We start from the raw sequence: 21306 nt of genomic DNA, 5'->3' as shown, positions 1-21306 counted from the left end.
CAGAGGAGCAGTGAGCAACAGTGTGAGGAAAGCACGAGGCTAAACCCTGTTCTGGCACGTTGAGCAAGACAAGCTGAATGGAAGTGCTGCTGTCATCTCTACCTGGCATTCAAAAGGAGAAACATGGCCCCACATCTTCCATCCATCTGTAAAGCAAAGACAAAGAAAACTCATACCCCCAGTGAATCCCCACTCCCCCTGCAATGGATTTGGAGCTCTGCAGGCCCTGGAGGCAGGAGCCAACCCTGCACAACCCATCACCACCATGGACTGGAGAATGGGAGAGTGGTTGTGTCCTCAAAGGAGTCGGAGGTGTTACAGAGCTGTTTGCAGGGACCCCATAAGACATTTGTTCCCGTGCAAGGTGAGAGCCAGAGCATTTGCTGATGAGAAGAGAAGTACTGTCTCAGTTTGGACAATCTGTGTGCTTACCCTGAAGATCCTGTTGAGGAAGAAGGTGTGGGGTGAGCTGTCCTCCAGAAAGGTCACCTGCTGTCACATCTCTTTTGTCCCATGAGCTGCTGTGGGTCCACAATCACTTCCAGGTGGAAAAGTGTTGGTGCTGGAGCATGGGCTGTGCTCTGGGAAGCTACTTGAAGAGGGAAGAGGAGAGGAAGCTGCAAGAAAGCAGCTGATCCCAAGCAGGAGAAACAAAGCATATGTCACCTTCAGTGGTTTGGGCTCCTCATTCTCCACTGAAAAAGCACTATGAGCAGAGTGAGCGAGTAAAGGTTCACTCTGCAGAGTGAGGGGGTGTGAGCATGAGACCCTTTGCTTGCACCAGCTGCTCCCTGGAAGGGATGTAGAGCACCCACTTCTGCAGCTCAGTGCCAGAGACATCAGCCCCTTCCCCAGGGTGCCCATGTCTCCTCCTGCCCCAGTCTTGCTGAGTCTCCACACCAACCTGACATGCTTGGAGAGCAGCACAACAGCTCCTGCTCCTGCCTGTGCTCCATCCCCAGCCTGATGGGTCCACACAGTGACACTGGTGACAGGGAATACCCCAAGCACGATGCATGTGGGCGTGCAAGCACCTCCCCTGCTACCCGAGTTCAAGCTGCTTTTGCCCCCGGCCTATCCTGTGAGCAGAGGGCTCGTGGTGTGAACCCTTAACACCACAGCACCCAAGAGGTCTCAGCCTTTCTCCTCTTGTGTTCCTCCGTCCTGGGGTAGATGGGGCTGAAACTCACACAGCACTTTATTGAGATCCCACATGCCCTGCCTGCCCCTCCTCCTTCCCCTCCAAACCACACACACATCAGTGCTTTGAAACCAGAATGGTGTCCACACCTTCTCCTTGCTCAAACCCTTCCACACAACGTGTGGCCCAGGCTGTGCTCGAGGCCAGACCTCATCCCCGGCTCTCTTTGAAGGGTGAAGGGGAAACCAAGCCCAGGGGAGCAATGCTTCATGCCCTGAGGGCCATCCTGGAGCAAGCATGGCTCTTGAAGCACAACGTTTTATTTGCATTCTTAGCTGGGAAGGATTGCTGAGGGATTGAAGGAATGACCGTGATTTCCCCTCCCGTTCCACTTCCTGGGCAATGTCTGCACTGGGTGGTACTGAGCTGTTGTAGAGCTGTTTTCTAGATTTGGAGAGATGAGCTGCAGTTTTTGCTATGAACTGACTGTGATGCTGATGTTTGGGAGAAAGGTGACCTTGTACATACAATCCTGTATAATAAAAGCAAGAAATCTAATTTGCTTTTCCCTCTCTTCTGTCTCTGCCATACACACACCCCTTTTTCTTCTAGTTCATAGATTCATAGATTGCTAAGGGGTTGGAATGGATCTTAGAGACCATCCAGCCCCAACCCCCTGCCCTGGGCAGGGACACCTCCCACCAGAGCAGGTTGCTCAAGGCTTTAGCCAACCTGGCTGTGAACACTGCCAGGGCTGGGGCAGCCACAGCCTCCCTGGGCAACCTGGGACAGTGTCTCACCACCCTCACAGGGAAAACTTCTGCCTAATAGCTAATCTCAATTTCCCTCTTTCAATTTCTCCCCATTGCTCCTTGTCCTGTCCCTGCAGTCCCTAACTAGCAGGCACCACTCCCCTCACCCCTTCAGGCCATGAATCAGCTGCAGAGCTCCCTGCTGGCTCCACTGCTCCATCCAGAGAGGAGCAGGAGGACAGAAGTGCCACCTCTCCTCTGAGCACTGCTGCCCCAGGACAGGGCAGATGCCCACTGCAGGGGCACCAGGCACAGGGGCAGGTAAAGAGCCTGGTGGAAGCACAAAGGCAGGAGCAGCTAGGGCTGAAGAGGTGTAAGGACTGCGGAATATTTATCATGTACACACAAACGCTTACAAGGTACAGGCAAAGCCATCAGTGTTATTTCAGTGTGTGCCTGCTCCCAGTCAGCTCCTGTTCCCCAGTTCCCCCATCCCACCTTCCCAAGCATGTGCTGCATGCTCAGAGCCAAGTGCTTTAACCACAGCTCAGCCATCCTCATCTTCCATCCCAGCCCTAACCACACTCTGCTGGCACAGGGGAACAGACCACAGGAAAGTGCTGAATCACAGAATCATTTAGATTGGAAAAGCCCTCTAAGATCATCAAGTCCAACCATTTCCCCAACACTGGTGGCAGTGTGGCCACCACTAACCGTGTCCCCAAGTGCCACATCCACACCGCTTTTAAATCCTTGTAGGGATGGTGTCTCCTCGACTGCCCTGGGCAGTTGTGCTAGGGGCTGACCACCCTTTTGGTGAAGAAATTTTTCCTAAAATCCAATCTACACCTCCCCTGGCACTACTTGAGGCCATTTCCTCTTGTCCTGTCACTTACTATCTGAGAGAAGAGGCCAACCCCCATGCAAATCCCATAGACGATGGAGATTCTTAGTCCTCCTTTTGTTGCTGATGTATTTACAACAGCTTTTTTTTATTGTCTTTTATGGCAGGAGCCAGATTAAGTTCAAGCTGGGCTCTGACCCTTCTCATTTTCTCCTGCATATGACACCCTTATAACCCTCCTGACCTGTCTGCCCCTTCTTCCAACAGTCAAATCCTCTCCTTTCTCCCTCAATTCCAACCAAATGTTCAACCAGGCCAATTTTCTTCCCCTTTTAGCACATGGGCACAAGCAGCTCCCAAGCCTTTAGGTCTGTCCTGGTCAACAGAAAGATGTGTGGTCCTCCCCAAGGCCTTTTAAATGCCCATGACATAAAAGATGTGTCACATCTCATTTGCTCTTGAATGACTGTGAAGGGTCCCACCCTATATACACCCAACCTCCTTTTCCATGGTCCAGTGTCCCCACACAATCACTCCCTGTAAATCTTCCCTGCCCTGCTGGGATGTGGGAAGACAAGGGTTAGGCCAGTCCATTCTCCCCAGAACACGCCCCAAGGCAACAGTTAATTCAACATCTGCATATTCTGAAATAAAATGACCAACCCGGACTGAGCAGCTCAGCTGAACATAGGCAGTTTCCATCCTGTGAACGGGGACACAGAATAGCCTTTGTTAAAGGCTTTCCCCACCACCCACAGAGGGAAGATCTCATTCCCAAGTGTGCAGGACCTTACCTGGCTTCTCACATTTGCTGCTCTGCTTGCTGCTGGCCCATCAGTGTTTGGAGGCAAGAGCAACGTGGTCTTGGTGGGACACAAACCCTAAAATCTCAATCCTTACTGCCTTGCCTGCTCCTCTGCAAAGGAAACATGACATATCTGAGGCTGCCCACATGCTTTGGTGTCGTGGTTTAACCTCAGCAGCAGCCAAGAACCACGAAGCCGCTCACACACTCCCCCACCAACGGGATGGGGGAGAGAATCAGAAGGGTAAAAACTAGAAAAGCTCATGGGTTGAGATAAGGACAGTTTTATAGAGAAAGCAAAAGCTGCACACACAAGCAAAGCAAAGCAAGGAATTAATTCACTGCTCCCACAGACAGGAGGTGTTTAGCCACCTCCAGGAGAGCAGGGCCCATCACATGTAACAGTTCCTTGGGAAGACAAACACCATCACTCCAGATGTCCCCCCTTCCTCCTTCTTCCTCCCACCTTATGTACTGAGCAAGATGTCCTATGGTATGGAATATCCCTTGGGTCTGTTTGGGTCACCTGTCCCAGCTGTGTCTCCTCCCAATCTCCCATGCACCCCCAACTTCCTCCCCAGTGTGGCAGTACGGAAAGCAGCAAAGGCCTTGGCTCTGTGTAAGCAATAACAAAAACATCTCTGCATTATCAACTCTGTGTTCTGCACAAAACCCAAACATAGCCCCATACTAGCCACTATGAAGAAAGTTAACTCTACTTCAGCTCAAACCAGCACATTTGGGCTTAAATGTGCTGCTCTGGATGGATTATTTTCTGGTTCCACATGCCTGGACACTCATTAGGGTATCTAACTCCAGCCCCAGATCCTCCTTTCATGTGCTGCAGGACATGGCAAGACAAGCTGGCAGGCCTAAATGCCTGTAATCATGCATTGAGTTTGAGTCAGGAGATGCAACAAAAGCCACCACTGACTTTAATAAGTCCCATTATTCTTGATGAGCATCCCAGCCCCAGCCCATGCAGTGCTTTGGAAACACTTCAGTTGCTGCAGCTGGAACAGGGCTGTGCCCTGAGGAGCAGCTGCTGTCTCTGTGACAGTGCTCAGAGCCCTCCTGCATTGTCTTCCTGTTATCTGCAGGAGATTTAATTCCATATTTTTTTTCTCTTCTCAATATAGTTTTGCAAACATTTCAAGTCAAGAACCCCAAGGGTTCCTGGTGGAGTCTGGGCCATGCTTTGCCAGGAAAACACACCCAGGCCTTGGATGAGGACATTGCAATGCTGAAAGGCTTCAGCCAAGCTCAAAGTGCTCTGCTCATGTGGGAGAGGGGCTGGAGCAGTGTCCCTGCCCGTGCTGAGCTCTGTGCCACCAGCACCAACTGTGTACCCACCACAGTGGCATGTGGATAGGGACAGGTCAGTATAGATGTGATTAAACAATTTATAGTTTCATAGTTTCATAGATTGCCAAGGGGTTGGAATGGACCTCAGAGACCAGCCCCAATCCCCTGCCCTGGGCAGGGACACCTCCCACCAGAGCAGGTTGCTCAAGGCTTTAGCCAACCTGGCTGTGAACACTGCCAGGGCTGGGGCAGCCACAGCCTCCCTGGGCAACCTGGGACAGTGTCTCCTTTAGCACTTTTTCATTGCCCAGACTGACCCCTGAGCAGGTGGATTATTTTCTCTGAGGTCTGAGAGGGTTCCTCAACCACAATTTCCCCCAGCCCACAGATCTCACCCTTCCCTGGGCTCACATCCCCAGGAATTCACTCAGACTAGTTGGAAAAGAGACATAGAGAAGGAATGATTGAGAGAGACAAGATACAAGCAGAAGGAAATAGAAGGATGGAGGGAGAGAGGCAGGCAGAAGCAGGAACCCAACTTGGGAGCCAGAGATGACCCCACTGAGCTGGTGGGATGGCTGTGAGCAGATGGACAGGGATGCTTTCAGCCTGACAGCAATTGTGGTGCACAGACTGTCACACACTGAGCACAGCATAAGCAGCTCTTTGAGGCCAAGGTGAAAGTTTCCTGCACTGGGACCACAACTGACACCTGAGAGGCTTTGGGATCTATTATCTGCAGGTCTTCTTTGCTAAAACTGCATTTAGAATTCCATTGAAACTTTCAGTACCTAAAAGGGCTCCAAGAGAGCTGGAGAGGGACTTTGGACAAGGGCCTGGAGGGACAGCACAAGGGAGAATGGATTCCCACTGCCAAAGGGCAGGAATAGATGGGATAATGGGAAGAAACTCTTGACTGTGAAGGTGATGAATCACTGGTACAGGTTGCCCAGAGCTGCTGTGGCTGCTCCATCCCTGGGAGTGTTCCAGACCAGGTTGGACAGAGCTTGGAGCACCCTGGGCTGGCCATGCCCAGGGCAGGGGGTGGGATGAGATTAGATTTAATGTCCCTCCAACCCAAATCTGTCTGTGATTCTATGATTCTGCAATTCCATGACTAGAGACCCACATCTCCATTCAGATCATACAACAAAGATCCAGATACCACTTGAGTCTCAGTCACACATGCCATAGTTTCCCATCATAAAAATCTCTCTTCCTTCCTTGCAACCCCTGAGAACTGCTCGGGTTGAGGCTCTCAGCCTTGGCCAGCACAGCTGCAGGCAGGATCAGGGGGCAGAGCAGCACAGCCCATGTGGGGAACAGGACAGTGGTGGGAAATTGGCCCAAAGCATGGCTGGGATGAGCAGTGCTGACACCAAAACCAAACATTAAAAGTCAAATGCTTCAGTCCCACAATAGAGACAAAAGCTCTGTTTGGATTCTCTAATTCACTCCAGGTCCACCTTGCCAAAGTCAAGCCCTGCTTGTGCAACTCCTCACTGCTTTCAGCTCCAGCCTTCATGCAGCTAATTCCCCAGCAGGGAAAGCTCTTCCTCAGCAGCATAACACACAAATCTGCACTGAACTGGGGAGCAAATCACCGAAACTGGTTGCAAACAGCACAGAACTAATTGGTCAGGGCTAAAACCTGCAGTCTCCTGCAGCAGGTACAGGGTTTAGGTCTGTTTCTGTCTCTCATATCAATTCCTTAGAATGAGAAATCATTCTGGTTTTATTGCCATTATTTCAGCTGTTTTTCTGGTAAAAGGCAACTTCTTCCATTAATTAGAATATAGTGTTATATCAACTGCAATATATAATAATATAGATTATATTATTTGGAAAACAAGATCATGTACTTCTTCCTCTATTACAGTAGAGACAGTTTCCCGTATTTTGATTTGTGTTCTGGGAGCATTTTCCCATCCAAGACAGATCTTTTCTTGCCAAATAAGAAATAACTGCATTGACTAGCAAGCAGCAAAGCTCCTGCCTTTCCTGCCACCCAGTGCAGATGGATGGGAGAGTCCTGTGTCCTCCCAAATCACAGCCAGGAACTATCCTAAAATGATAAGATTTGCATTTAGATATCCAACTTACACCTTTGCTATCCAGTGCCGCTGATAATGTATAGAGATTGATCTGGGAAACTTTGCTATCCAGTGCCACTGGTGGTATATGGAGAGTATCTGTCCTGGAAAACTGCTGAACACACAGCAGAGATCAGTGTTCTGAGCCTGAGCCAGCAAAGGAACTGGAAGGACAGGACTGCACAGGGATGTGGCAAAGGGCAATCAGACTGAGAGATGGGAAAAACCTGCTCAGACCCTAATTCATCTCTGAAACATACACAGTACCAGGGAAAAGAGTCTGATGTGTATAGTCTGATGTGTTCTGTCACTCAGGAGCGCAGGCCTGGCTGGGTGGCCTCGGCACAGCTCTCCATGGGGAGTGCAGAGGGATGGGCTCTCACCCCGGGCTTGTCCCACCTCCAGCTCTGCTCCTCACAGCTTTCCCCTCCACCCTTCCTCTGCCTTCTTGCCCCTTCTTCAGCATCATTTCAACCCATCTGAGCCCCACTGTGAGTGTCACACTCTCCTGGCTAACACTCAGTGCATAAGAGGCTCAGTGTGCTGCACTGGGGGTTACAATCCCAGTGAGAAAGGCAAATCTGACACACACACAGTCACTTTTGGCACAGCAGAGCTCTCAAACAAGAACATTCCAAGAGAGCAGGGACACTACCCCAGAAACAGAGCTGCTGCATACACAGCCCAGCACCTTTCTGATGCATTCCATGCTCCTTTCTCCATGTCATTCGCACACTTGCACAATCTCACCTTTGCTTATTTCTAGGTCTTACGTTTAAGCTTCTTTTTCATTTCCCACATATTTCTATCTTCAAGAATCGTTGAATATACACAGGAAAACCCCACTGCATGGGGATGCCAACAGCTCCAGCTCCACTGGCAGTGGGGACTGCTGGGGCAGCCACAGATGCCAGAGAGAGCTTGGGATGCAGAGGGAAGTTAGTCCAGGCAGGAGGGTGCAGAGCCACAAGGGTGCAAAAACTTCCTGAGTTTGCTTGGATCACCTGCCAGGGGATCCTGAGCTGTTCCAGGTGAGGAAGACAGGTCTGGCAGCTCAGCTGGGACATCCACTCCCGACCTTCACCCTGTGCTTGTATCTGCTTCGTATCTACAGAGGCCAAAGCACCTTCTGATTTTGGCTGGTTCAGAAGACACCTCTGTGCCCACAGCATCTCCATGAGGTGCAGAAAGGCCTCCAACCCCAGCACACTCCTCATTCTTCAAGCCTGAGTGGAGGGCAGGAGCAGAACATGTGCCTCAGCACAGCTTAAATGAATTTGGACAAGTCAAGAAGGCCTGGAATTAACAACAAACTGTCTTGGACAGAAGATATTGGAGACCTCACAGTCAGTCCCAAGCAGCCTCTCACCAGCAGGAAAACCTCCACAGCACCCACAGCCTCAAGCCTAAGTAAGTCCAGAGGTGGTTGTGCAGCTCCTTCAGTAGGAAAGCAAATGCCTCCTCCCTGCCCTGTCTGAGGGTATTGGGAAGTGTGGGCACAAGGCAGTGAAGACAAATGGTCTGAGCTTCATATTTTTTCCCATTCATGGTGGGAAAATGGCTATTTTAGTGCTGAACAAAAGCATAGCACAAGGGCTGCAGCAGGCTCTGAGGGCTGTGAGCAGTATGGAGACATTTCAGTCCAGTAAAAATAACTGAAAATTCCTTTTTTACTTGTCTTTTGTTCCTTATTTTCAAAATGAAGCACATCTAACTGCTCGCCCTGTAATGAAGGCAAGAAAACTCCTTTTTTTTCCCTTTTGAGATGAAAATTAGTATTTTCAGCAGAGGACAGTAAAACCATGCTAGAAACACCAAGATCCTATGAGGAAGCTGGAGCAGAACTTTGGCCAAGGGCCTGGAGTGGCAGGACAAGGGGGAATGGCTGCACAGTGCCAGAGGGCAGGGATGGGTGGGATAGTGAAAATGAATTCTCCCCTGCCAGAGGGCAGGGATGGGTGGGATAGTGAGAATGAATTCTCCCCTGTGAGATGCTGAGGCACTGGCACAGGTTGCCCAGAGCAGCTGTGGCTCCTCCATCCCTGAGAATGCTCCAGGCCCGGCTGGATGGGGTTGGAGCAGCCTGGGCTGGGGGGAGGTGTCCCTGCCCATGGCAGGGGGGGGACTGGATGATTTTAAGGTCCTTCCGACCCAAACCAGTCTGTGATTCCATGATCCAACCATGGCACCCAACACTGGTGACAGGGCATGAGCACACTGCCCTCCCCACCCCAAGTGCAATGCTCCACATGGAAGAAAGAAACACATGAAACCTATGGGATAATTAACCAAAGCAGCACCAGAGGAAGAAACAAAGGGTTTCAAACTCATTTGCTTATTTCTACAGAATTGTTAGCAACCCAAAGACCCTGTGAGTTCAGAGCTCACTCTGGAAGGTGCAATGGGCTGAGGAGGTACCTCCCACCTCTGGGTATTCAGCAGAAAAATGCTTCCTGACAGCCAGGGAAACTTACTGCAGCATGACACAGCTGTCTACAAGACACAAAAAGGGACAAGTCTGAAGAGCCAGCTCAGGCAGTGAGGCCTGAGCCTGCCCTCGGAGACATGGCAGAAGAGAAGCAAGAAAGTCTTTTTTTCTTCCTGCAAGGAAAAGCCAATTCCTCATGTTTCCAGGGCCAGCTGGAATTCCTACTTCTCTATAAAGAAGTAACGTTTCTCCCTCGGGCTTGGGACAGAGACCAACAGCACAAATTGAGCCACATTCTTGTATACAGAATGTCTAGTGTTGTGGATCTGATATCCATGAGAATTTGTATGTGGAGCTCATCTGAGTTCATCTGTGGTGAAACACCTGCAGGAAGAGCAGTGTCTCCCCAGGCTCCTCCGAAAACTCAGAGACTCAAATGTCTCTGGAGACACTTCCCTCTATTCATCTTTGAAATCCCTAAAATAATGGAAGAGCAAAAATAATGAATGATAAAAGAATGAATTAGAATACAGATAAATTAACAAATAAGAAAATAGCTAAAATACTGAAAGAGCTAAACCCACCAGATTTCCTAGTCCAGGGCCTGGAGCCAAGGTGAGGACCCTTCAGGCCAAAGGCTTGTGCAGCTGAGATGGTCTGTGTTACAGTCCAGCTGCAGCCCTTGAAGCTGTTTCTCTTTAGGAGAGGATGTTACACTTTAGGAGGAAGATAATTCCATGTTGCATCTTCCTTCAAATGCCTTTTTCCTCCTCCTGTCAAAAGATTATTTAAGCAACTGATCTGATCAGAGCAACCTTTCTGCTCCCTCAGCTCTCTGCATGAGGGAGAGGACACATGGAGCTGTGCTCCCTCCTCTGCCATAGGATTTTACTGTTCATCCAAATTCCTCTTAGCTCTTGGCACAAATTAGAGCCATTTGAGAAGAGCTTTCCCAATGCTGACAGACACCTAGAGCAAGCCATGACCGAGGTGAGCTGACAGTGTCCCTGCACATGCAGAAAGCAGAATACAAGACAGAGCCAGGTATGTCCAAACTAATCCTTGGCTGATCCCCACGAACATTGTGGGAATCCAAACATTTGCAGGTTTCAGCTGCTGGAAAAACCTCCAAAGGCTTTCAGCAGCACAGGCTTGTCTTGATACCTAACCACTGTCTCTGCCCTGAGTATTCTGCTACTCCCATGGCACTAACAGCATCACTCAGCTTCCTAATTTCTCCACTTTCAGAGCTTTCCTGCCGTTGTGATCCCTGTATCCCGCTCACTCCCATCACACACTGACTGCAGTGCACACCCCACGCAATCCCTGCCCTGTTTGCACAAGTTTTCAGTCTGCTTTTCCCTCTCATTGCTTACCCCAGGTGCCCCAGTGCCCCTGCCCCACAGCTGGCACAACCCAGGGGTCTGGGGTGGCTTTGCCTGGAGGACACAGTGCATAGTGCCCCATGCCTGGGCCTGACCCGAACTCCTCTGCTTTCAGTTAAAATGTCAGAAATGCTCCTCCTCTGCATCATTTCTGCTTACAAAAATGGATTGAAATCCTGCTGTGCACTGAAGATCCAGCAAAAGTTTCATCTCACCTGTTTTCCCAATAGCAGTTATCCCAGCAGAACAGCAGCTGATCCCACTGTGCTTGTGCTCAGCCAGGAAAGATGTTTTCATTTCACTGCTTACTTTAGTGATCTAAGCAAGGTCCCCAACCCTTCGGGTACAACCACCTGACTACACAACAAAGATACAAGGATTTACCTGGCACAGGTGGGGCTACCAGTATACCAGTATGTATCAACCAGGCTGGGAGAGCTGGGGCTATTCAGCCTGGAGGTTGTGTGGAGACCTCAGAGCAACCTGCCAGGAGCTGAAGGAGCTCCAGGGAAGCTGCAGAGGGACTCTTGGGTAGGAACTGCAGGGACAGGACAAGAATAATGGGGAGAAATTGAAAGAGGGAAATTTAGATTAGAGATCAGGTAGACGTTTTCCCTGTAAGGGTGGTGAGACACTGTCCCAGGTTGCCCAGGGAGGCTGTGGCTGCCCCAGCCCTGGCAGTGTTCACAGCCAGGTTGGCTAAAGCCTTGAGCAACCTGCTCTGGTGGGAGGTGTCCCTGCCCAGGGCAGGGGTTGGGGCTGGATGATCTCTAAACTCTATTCTAAACCCTTATTACACTCTGATATTTCAGGCTGACTGACCACAACATGATACTTCTGCCTATTTCTCTCAGGACCTCCAGTGACAAGTCTGATTTTCTTTTGAATGTTCTGAGCTGGAAGATGTGTTTCATCTTTACTGCTAGAACTGAACAGACCTGCTTAGAAGACTTGAATGAAGTGGAGAACTCTGGGCATGGCAGAAGCGTGGAGAGGAGCAACCCAGCTCTGGTAGCTCCTAGTTCACACAGGGATCACATCCTGCTCCCCAGTCTTTCAATCCCTAAAAAAATCTTGCTCCCACATCTCCAATTTGCAGCTGACAGAGAAACAAAGCATGGAGAAACAGTCCCATCTGCCTCCCTGCACACAACCCTGAGGCAAACACAGCTACCACCTCCCTAAGAACTCCATCCTTAAGCTGCTTTCTCACAGGCAGCTCAAGCAACAATCTACATTTTGGCCCCTGAACACAACTACACTTCAGGCTTAAAAGCAGCAAGAGGTATTTGTGTCCATGTAACACCTGTGGAATGTTCCTTTCTGGATGGACACTAGAAGGAAGGTTACTTAAAAAAATAAACCCCAGTATCTGCTTCTAAACACAGACTTGAACCCCAACTAATATCTGCTCTTCGACACAGACTCTTGCTGCATCACTGAGGTTGTTCCAGTGAGATCTGAGTCTACAGGTCAAGATGTCACCCCCAAATACTAGTCACCAAAGGCAATGCCTTCAGGGCTCCATACAGACTCAACTCCATCTAGAAAATGCACTTATAAAGCTCTGCTGCAAGCCAGAGCTCCCAGATCAGAGGTTTGAACAAGTGTTTACTGATTTATTGACCTGGATCTTTTAGACTAAATACTTTATTAACTTAGATCTTTCGACTTCGATCAATTAGACTGAAATCCAATGTATTCAATGCACTAAATTACAGCCACAGCTCAAGGCCAAACTGTATTTTGTTATGTATTGTTAAAGATATTTGATCCAGGAAAAATCGCAAGCTCTTTTGCCATCAAGTCCTGCTCCACCCCAAGCACTTCAAAGCAGAAAATACTGATGTTCTTCAGCTCTTTCAGTGTGCCCCAAGAAGTCACCAAGACAAAAAAAGCAACTAGCACTTCTCCAAGCAGTTTTCCTCTCAAGAGGAGACTGGCTCTTTGCTAGAGGAAGAAACGAGAATACAACAATCACGTTACAAGAGGCACTGATCCTGGCTTTATTCACTTTAAGATAGATCCAATACTGTTAAGAGCTCGCTTGAAATTCAACATGCTTTAAGAAACCAACCATAAAACCCTGGGTTGTGGTTTTTTTGGCCTTACAGTGCTATTTTCAAATAGCAAATCAGTGATTTCCCAGCAAGACTGTGCTCTGTTTACATACAAACGTTAAAACTCAGCAGAAAGCCTTCAGGTTCCTGATGATCATCCAGAACGACCATGTTCCCTGGGCTGGAGGCTCCTCTGCTCACCTGCAGGTGCTGCTGCAGCTTTCCCTCACCCTGGGGCACTCTGGGAACCAAGGGAGCACTGTCAGCTCATGGTCCCCAGGAGGACTCCACTCCCCGTTTGCATCTTTGTATTTAACAGCTGTACCAAGATTCGTACAGCTCTAGAACTAGGGAGGACTGTGTCCCCTCCAGAGCAATGACACTGAGCAGAGGGAAGGGCAGGGGACGAGTCACGATGGGTCAATTTGGAACACAAACTACTTGGCAGTGTCTTCTGTAAATGCCAATTTTATAGAAGACAGTGTGTTGCAGCAATCACACAATGATATTTAGACCTAGATGTTTCTTTTCTGCGTTGTTAGGTCATTTTAAAGTGATGAAGAGTGCAGGACTTCAGAAACATTTCTCTCTCAGGAGTGGAACAATTTAGTACTATGAAAGTTTACAGTCCAGTTTATTGATTCTGTGTTAAGATTCAGCATCAATGTGAATTCTTTCAGACCTACATTTGGCCTAGTGAAACAGTACCAACACATCCTGCTGGCCCTGGGTGTGCACAGTGCATCCCCCTGTAAGAACAGAAGCAGGTCCACGTTGGGGTGTCAGCCCTGTGCCTCTGGGCCTGGTTTGTGTGTTTAATGAGAGTCTAACTAAAACTCAGCATGTTATGCAAAAGCAAAATAACCTTTATTTTAATCTTCCTTCTGGGTCTTGGCCACAGCTCGGTGACATGATCTGCAGAACAACACACCGACCATTCCCCCCAGTGTATGAAGAAGAAACTGAAGGACAAATCCAAGACACTGTTATAGTATCTTTAATTTATCTTGTGTTTTACAGAAGTCTGAAGGGATTAAAAAGCACCTTCTTTCCCATCTCCTTCCTTACAGCTGGGAAAAGAGATTCAATGAGCAAATGGATGTGAACAGCTTGAGGATGTGCATCTTGCAAGGACCTCCCAGACCAATCAACCAAAAAACAAAAGCCAAATTTCTTGTGGTTTTCCCAATCTTTGTTTGAATCCTAAAGGTAAATCCATTCCCATTGCAAACCTGGCCAGTCCCATCTCCCCAGAACCAACTCCAGTGTTGCTTAGCAAACTAGTTAGCTTTGGCACGGAGCTGCGCTCTCTTGCCCGTGACGGCCTGGAAGCCTGTTTTGATGCTGGCCACGGAGCAGCGCGAGTGGCAGGTCTCGCACTGCAGGAAATACAACCTCGTGTCCTTCTGCAGGATGGTGTCCGGGGACCGACACGTGTGGCAGGTCACATACTCCTCTGCACAAAGGGAATTGAGTTGCAGTTAGATTAGCAGCAGCAGCAAAGGCAGCACTCAGAGACATAGAAGCAGTGTGTGCTCACGGCCCAGAAAGCAACCAAATCCTGGGCTGCAGCCCAGAAGGGTGAAGGAGGTGATTCTCCTCCTCTACTCTGCTCTGGTGAGGCCCCACCTGGAGTGCTGCACACAGTGCTGGTGTCCCCAACATCAGTAGGACATTGAACTGTTGGAGCAAGTCCAGAGGAGGACACAAAGCTGATCAGAGCACTGGAGCACCTTCCCTCTGAGCACAGGCTGAGAGAGTTGGGGCTGTTCAGCCTGGAGAAGAGAAGGTTGTGTGGAGACCTCAGAGCAACCTGCCAGGAGCTGAAGGGGCTCCAGGGAAGTTGCAGAGGGATCTGTGTTAGGAGCTGCAGGGACAGGACAAGGAGCAATGGGGATACATTGAAAGAGGGAAATTGAGATTAGGTACCAGGAAGAAGTTTTTGCTGTGAGGGTGGTGAGACACTGTCCCAGGTTGCCCAGGGAGGCTGTGGCTGCCCCCACCCTGGCAGTGTTCACAGCCAGGTTGGCTAAAGCCTTGAGCAACCTGCTCTGGGGGGGGGGGGCCCTGCCCAGGGCTGGGGGGTGGGTTTTTTTCTAAGCTCCATTCTAAGGTCCATTCCAACTCCTCAACATACTATGAATCATAGGATCATCAGGACTGGAAGAGACCCCCAAGATCATCAAGTCCAACCTTAACCTGTCACTGCAGTAACCCCTAAACCATATCTTCCAGTGCCAAGTCCAAATTCCTCTTAAACACCTCTAGGGATGGTGACTCACCACCTCTCTGGACAATTCCCTATTCTAACTTCTTCAGCCTTTAGTTCAACAGTCATCTTGAAGCACCGTTCAAATACATCTACTAGCTCACAAGTGGCTGTTTATGGACACCTAATATTGCCCCCAGTTCCCATGAGGTGCCATATACTTCACATTTTGCACTGGTGTTCTAGAAATAATAAGCAGCTGACTTCCCCCTGACGTTGCACAGGTTTGTGTGCTGACAGCATTCCCAGTGTCAGCAGCTCTGGTACTGACACAGCACTAGAGCAGTGGCTGTGGTACCTCCAATCTGAGCCCTCTGAGCAGCAGTCAGTGACACACAGTGACACACACTGCACCTGCTAATTAATGTGTACAACGAACCTTAAAATTACAACGACTCTTGTTTTCCACAGTCCTCAACACAGCAAAGGAATGAAACTCAGGTGAAAAAAAGCAGTTCTCAAGTGTCCTTCACAGAATGAGTTAGGTTGGAAGGGACCACAGTGGGTTATCTGGTCCCACCTCCCTGCTGTTGTCCTTGGCATATTTTAGTGCAGGACACAGTGTGACCTATGCGCATATTCCAACCCTTATTCTAACCCTGGGAGAACCACCTGTATTTGTATTCTTCCGTTATAAAGCAAAGTTTTGGTTTCTAAGCCCAGAATTTCCATGGTGCACACACACATGGGAGAAATCTGTATAGAAAATAGGAGTTCTACTTACTGATATATCTTCTCAAGACATTTTCTATCTGTTTTTGCTGGAATCTTCCTTTGATTACAAGTTGGTTGTTACCATCTATTGAGCCACTAATTGAAAAGAAGAAAAAAAACTGACTATTTGATTTGCAGAAGATGCAAAGAGTTAAAACAAGTCAGGAACATGAAGCAAAATAATGATCTTCAGGACAAGAGTAAAACAGAGTTACTTTGGGGGGGAAAAAAAAAAGCCAAATTCTGAAGGCACTTGGAGCCTCCAGGAAGCTTTGCCCAAGCACAAACTCTCACAAAAAGGTCTCACACAGGGAATTCAAACCCTTATCCTGATCACTCCTTGGGACTCAAAAGTTTGCCCCTGTACTCCCTCACTAACGTGGTATCTCCTCAATGACCCAGCACAGCAGGGAAGTAAAGTCTCATGTTCAAGCACATATATACAGACCCTAACCCAAACCTTTATATTTGCTCAACTGGAAGCACTCAGAGAGCTCTTTAGCCTTACCTTGTGCCCAATTCTGCCAACAAAAACGCCAGGAGATGTTTTGGCTGACGATGTAATCTAAAAAGAAAGTCAGGATATGTATGTTCAACCTTCTCCCTTCAGAGAAATTGGGTATTTATACAGGCCTGGCAGGCTAAATCCATCTTAAACTAGCCAGAGAGCAGTGCCAGAGGGTCTGCAGCAAAGAGCACAAGCAGCAATGACTGAGGACACAAGAACCTCAATTGACACAAAAAACTTCAACATGTCCCCCAAACCAAACTCACAGTTAGAGTAACTATTGGAAAGAAGTTTTCTATTTGAGATTTTGCCTCCCACTCGCTGAAAAAAGGATTAGTAGCTACTATTAAAAATGCCCTTAGTATGCTACCCAGATCCTCAGGACTGTTTGCTGGCACACTTCTGAACCCACTCAGCTCTGCATTCCCAGAAGTGCACCCAGAAATAATTAAGACATAGAAAGCACTACAGAAAACAGTGGGAAAACATGACTGAACTCCATACTATTTACCAAGAGAACAGTAATTGTAGACAGCTCAAATGAGAAAGAACTTCCCCTCACCCTCCTGCTCAAGACTGGTGAGCCAACTACAGACTTGGACTGCAACTCTGTGAGTTCATTGGTTTCTGAGAGGCAATGGCCAAATTAAGTATAAAATAAATTTCTCTCAACAAATCCTCTTCCTAAATACCTCCTCACAGAGCAATGTAGAGGTAAGGAGGAGTATGACTGAATAGCTTCCAGTTTGCTTCTGGTGTGCCAGCAAACACCTTCAGCACAACAGCCCAGAGCACCCACCAGTGCATCCTGGGAGATCCTTAGAAGAAACTTACAGTTTGCAGATATCTGTGAAGTTGACAAAAGATGTTTTCTTGGTCCCTACTCTCACAACCTGTGGGGGCTTCATTACAAACTTCCTTTTCTCTCCAGCCACCATGTCTGGGTTCTTTTCCCTCATGATGTTAAATACTCTATTGAGCAGCTGCAAAAGAAGGGATTCACATCTAGGTGAGCATGAAGTGTCTCAGTTCTGACTCAAACAGCATTCACAGTGAATATTAGACTGTCTTTGCCCAGTAGTACTTCCCCACATGCTTTGCAACACACTAAATGACAGGTCAGGAGGGACATTGAGGTGCTGGAGCAGGTCCAGAGAAGAGCAACGAGGCTGGTGAAGGGACTGGAGCACAAGTGCCATGAGGAGAGGCTGAGGGAGCTGGGGGTGTTCAGCCTGGAGAAGAGGAGGCTCAGGGGAGACCTTCTCACCCTCTGCAACTCCCTGACAGGAGGTTGGAGTCAGGTGGGGGTTGGTCTTTTCTCCCAGGCAACCAGCAGCATTATAAGAGGGCACAGACTCAAGCTCTGCCAGGGGAGGGGTAGGGGGGATATTAGGAAGAGATTTTTTTATGGAGAGAGTGCTCAGGCATTGGAATGTGCTGCCCAGGGAGGTGGCGGATTCACCATCCCTGGAGGTTTTCAAGTTGAGACTGGATGTGACACTTAGCGCCATGGGCTAGTAACAATAGTAAGGTTGGACTCGATGATCTTGGAGGTCTTTTCCAACCTGGTCGATTCTATGATTCTATGAAATGTTGTGATAAGGGTAAAATCTAAACAGAGTTTCCCCAAGGGCTTCCTCCATATTTACGGGATCTCAGCCCATCTGCAGAGGTGTTTGAACTACACAAATATTGCCTCAGATGCAAATTAACTGTGAGAGAAACTGTGCTTTGTTATTTTTCTGTTCAGGAGCTTCTGCCTACTAGTCCTTTAAATCAGAAACAGCTGTACAAGGCTCTACTAAAGCAAATGGGTGTGGAAAAGATCTCTGAAAAATGTTAGGTACATTACCTCATCATACGTGTAGTCCCTTTCTGAGCCTGCCCATGCAGGTCCTGACTGAAGGCTAAAAGAAATTCCATCATCTTTTTTGCTATCTTCATCCTCAAAAGCTGTAAAGAAAGTTTTTAGGGCTTCATTAAGAGAAGAAATATTCTTTAACCTCATGCTTAAACCATTTCTACGAGGGACAGTAAAGATGACTCCACTAAGATGTGGACACAAGTCACCTCTGTTTGTGTCACTACAAGAGAAATTTATACAGGGCTTTTATAGAATATTTGTCTGATAAACATAGCGAATTTTTAGGAAAAAAGATAGCACACTTTTAGGGAAAAATATAGTGGATTTTGAAGGGAAAGGCACTTGACCAGAACTTATTCACCTACAAGATGAGCTACATTTCACTTTCAGCACCTTACTGAACTAAGGTTCTACTTGTACCTTCATCCTTCTCCATTATCTCATCTTCATCTGGAAACTTCACGTTCTTCTTCTTCTTCTTTTTATTGCCCAGCATGATATCAAGGTCATCTTCAGGTTCTACTGCCTCTGGCACATCTCCTTCGATTTTCAGCTCCTGTGTTAAACACAAACCTCCCTTGCACAGCAGCAGGAACAATGCCAGTAACACACTGGACTAGAGGAATACTGGTAATAGCCACCACAGGCCCCAAACCTCCCAGGTGAGAATGGAATTAGAGCATGTTGAAGACTGCCCTGCACTACTACCAGGAGTAGGGCCAGATATTTACCCTCTGGTCTAACTTCTGGCTAGCCAAGAACAAGGTCACATGCTGGACTTCAAGGCCTACTTAGGGCCAAAGGGAACAAACCACCCTCTATGCCAGCCAAAGCTGTGTCCAACTTGTTGTCACAATTCCACACATGGAGAGAACACTCACCAAGGATTTGTGCGTCTGGGGGAGCTCAGAGGGACAATTTTTTCCCCAAAAAGCAGAATCTAAAGAAGAGGTTTACACAGAACATAACATTTCTCTGTCCCTTTGCTCCCTGGGCTTGCCAGTTACATTGACATGTGATACAAAAACTTGAGGAGAGTAAAAATATCTCCTACACCTTCTGGAGCACGGCACAGGAGCCAAACCTTTCTAAAGAAGACACCAGAGTTAAAACACATTTCTTGGCAGATACTGCACTTGATTTGCAGAGTTGGCCTTTAGAGGATTATTCTGTGAATGGCTCCTGACATCCATTTACTTCTCAAACCCCAAAAGACAATCAACCTTGAGGCTAACCAACCCTTACTACAGGTTGCAGAGTCACTTGCTCACTCTGCAGATCAGATTTTTTTCACTTGTGGACAAAAAGCTCTGCAAGGAGCAACATGTTCATCACAACTTGCTACATGTGAAAGACACAGAGACCCAAGTGTCCTTATGAACTGCACTAACATACAATGGCAGGTTTAAAACAACTCCTGCACTGCTGATCCCAAGAAAATCAAAGCAAGGAAGTTTTCAGCCACAGTCAAGATGGTCTAGCTATGTAAACAAACCTTTACACCTTCTTCAGCTTCATCTATATCAAATATCTTTTTTGTTTTTTTCTTCTTTTTCTTCTGATTGAAGAAGTTTAGATCATCCAAGTCATCTGTTGTATCTAAAAAAAAACCAAAAAAACCACACTAAACCCAAAGGATTGATTAAAAAAGTACAATTGGAGAAAGAGTTTATTTGGGTTTCTAATTTATATCCAAAACACTACAGTAAGACATGAGCAATCTGCAGCCTTCAGGTTTTGAAGAGGTCATTCCCCTCTACCCCCAAATACCTCAGTGCTGGTTTAGTTTCTGCATCTTCTAACTACACTTTTTAAAGTGTTTAATCTTTCTTTCTACTGTACAATAGAAATTAAGACACTTTTGTTATTAGAGATGCTCATAAAAACGAGACGAGATCTGTAGAAGGAAGGTTTAGGCACTTTGATCTACAGCAGGAGCCAAATTAATCAACAAACTGGATTGAAGTTACCTGCACTCCCTGAATGAGGTCATCTTGGAATGACATTGGCCTCAATTGAAAAGGTAAACTATATACACAACCACACACTTCTTTCCTGAACCATTCCAAGGAACACTCCAGTTGTCCAAAAGCTAGAAACCCTTTCAACATTCCTAACAGAAACCTGGTTATTGCTTAACTCTTCCAATGAAAATAGCTGCAATTGTGGAATTACTGCATGGGGAAGATTTAAAACTTCACCCTAACTACTCTGGAGCCTCTTTTCAGTGCCTCACACAAAAGACTGTTTGAGTCAGGAAAATGGGAATTACATAAGGCATAGGTAGCTTGGGGGATGTGTGTGAAAGGGCTTTCAAGCAGGAGGGTAATATGCCCTGCAAACAGGCAGCAGAGATTACTCACAGATCTCTACACCAACCAGGGCTCTGCATTATGCACTGTGATGCCAAATTCTTGAAATGGGGCTTAGAGTCCCAAAAAATATCACCTTTGATGTGTTATCTACACGGATTCACCTTTCTTCCTGCTGTCCTCTTCATCTGCTTCCACGTCTTTGTCTTCTGTTGGCTCTGGTTCAACTTCCTTTGTTTCTGATTGCTGAGTCTCCTCTGCCTGTGTGTCTCCTCCTTCCTCATCCAGCATGAAAGGCTTCTTCTTTTTCTTCTTCTTCTTGCTCATAGTAGGATCGAAAATCATCTATAAAAGTCAAGAGCTCCTTAGCAGCACAATCAGCACTTCCCATTTCATATTTATAACACCCTGAAATTTCTCTCCTTGTTCCTTCACTTTCCCAAACTGTTCCTTGGCTTCAGTCTCAGCTGTTTACCAGTTACAGCAGGCACTACACTGCTTGACAGTTTAGAGTTTCCTGTAAGCCCAAGTTTCCTGCCATGTATTTATGATTTCAGCTGAAAATAAGCTGTGACTCTTTGACAAAAGAGCAATTTCTCCATTTCATTACCATTATGGACTCCAGTTTTGCAGTAAGACTACGCACCCAGAAAAAACTGAAGCCACCTGTACCACAGAGCCTGATCTCGCATCACTTGCACTCTGTGCTCCCATTTGTAAGACACATTCATTTCCAGGTTTATTAAAGGCAAGATTTGGCAACAACTCTCTCAACAAGAACATTCTGGGCTAGGGGAAAACCTACAGTGGCTGGTGATACAGCAAG

At 47.6% G+C, this 21306-nt stretch overlaps 1 protein-coding gene across 1 annotated transcript; it reads right to left on the bottom strand.

The window, feature by feature from the left end:
* Positions 1 to 13794: 13794 nt before the first annotated feature.
* On the bottom strand, positions 13795 to 20825 carry EIF2S2 (eukaryotic translation initiation factor 2, subunit 2 beta, 38kDa). Its single transcript, XM_009073982.1, has 8 exons — positions 20645 to 20825; positions 19664 to 19767; positions 18589 to 18724; positions 18157 to 18257; positions 17139 to 17287; positions 16305 to 16361; positions 15807 to 15892; positions 13795 to 14269 (listed from the first exon to the last, which is right to left on the bottom strand). Exons 1-8 carry the CDS (start codon positions 20823 to 20825, stop codon positions 14094 to 14096), a joined length of 990 nt encoding a protein of 329 aa, XP_009072230.1. The 3' UTR covers positions 13795 to 14093.
* Positions 20826 to 21306: the final 481 nt, after the last annotated feature.

The sequence above is a fragment of the Acanthisitta chloris genome, unplaced genomic scaffold (genome assembly GCF_000695815.1).
Source record: "Acanthisitta chloris isolate BGI_N310 unplaced genomic scaffold, ASM69581v1 scaffold12034, whole genome shotgun sequence".
Lineage (NCBI taxonomy): Eukaryota > Metazoa > Chordata > Aves > Passeriformes > Acanthisittidae > Acanthisitta > Acanthisitta chloris.
The sequence above is the reverse complement of the archived record's forward strand: the minus strand, read 5'-3'. Positions and strand labels throughout refer to the sequence as shown.

What these genes read in the sequence shown, in the direction of transcription:
- EIF2S2 (XM_009073982.1), bottom strand. Translation starts at nt 20,825, where the DNA reads ATGATTTTCGATCCTACTATGAGCAAGAAGAAGAAGAAAAAGAAGAAG. An exon ending in GGGACTACACGTATGATGAG is followed by an intron (nt 17,288 to 18,156) that starts GTAATGTACCTA and finishes CTTCTTTTGCAG; the next exon opens with CTGCTCAATAGAGTATTTAA. An exon ending in TTGGCAGAATTGGGCACAAG is followed by an intron (nt 15,893 to 16,304) that starts GTAAGGCTAAAG and finishes CTTTTCAATTAG; the next exon opens with TGGCTCAATAGATGGTAACA.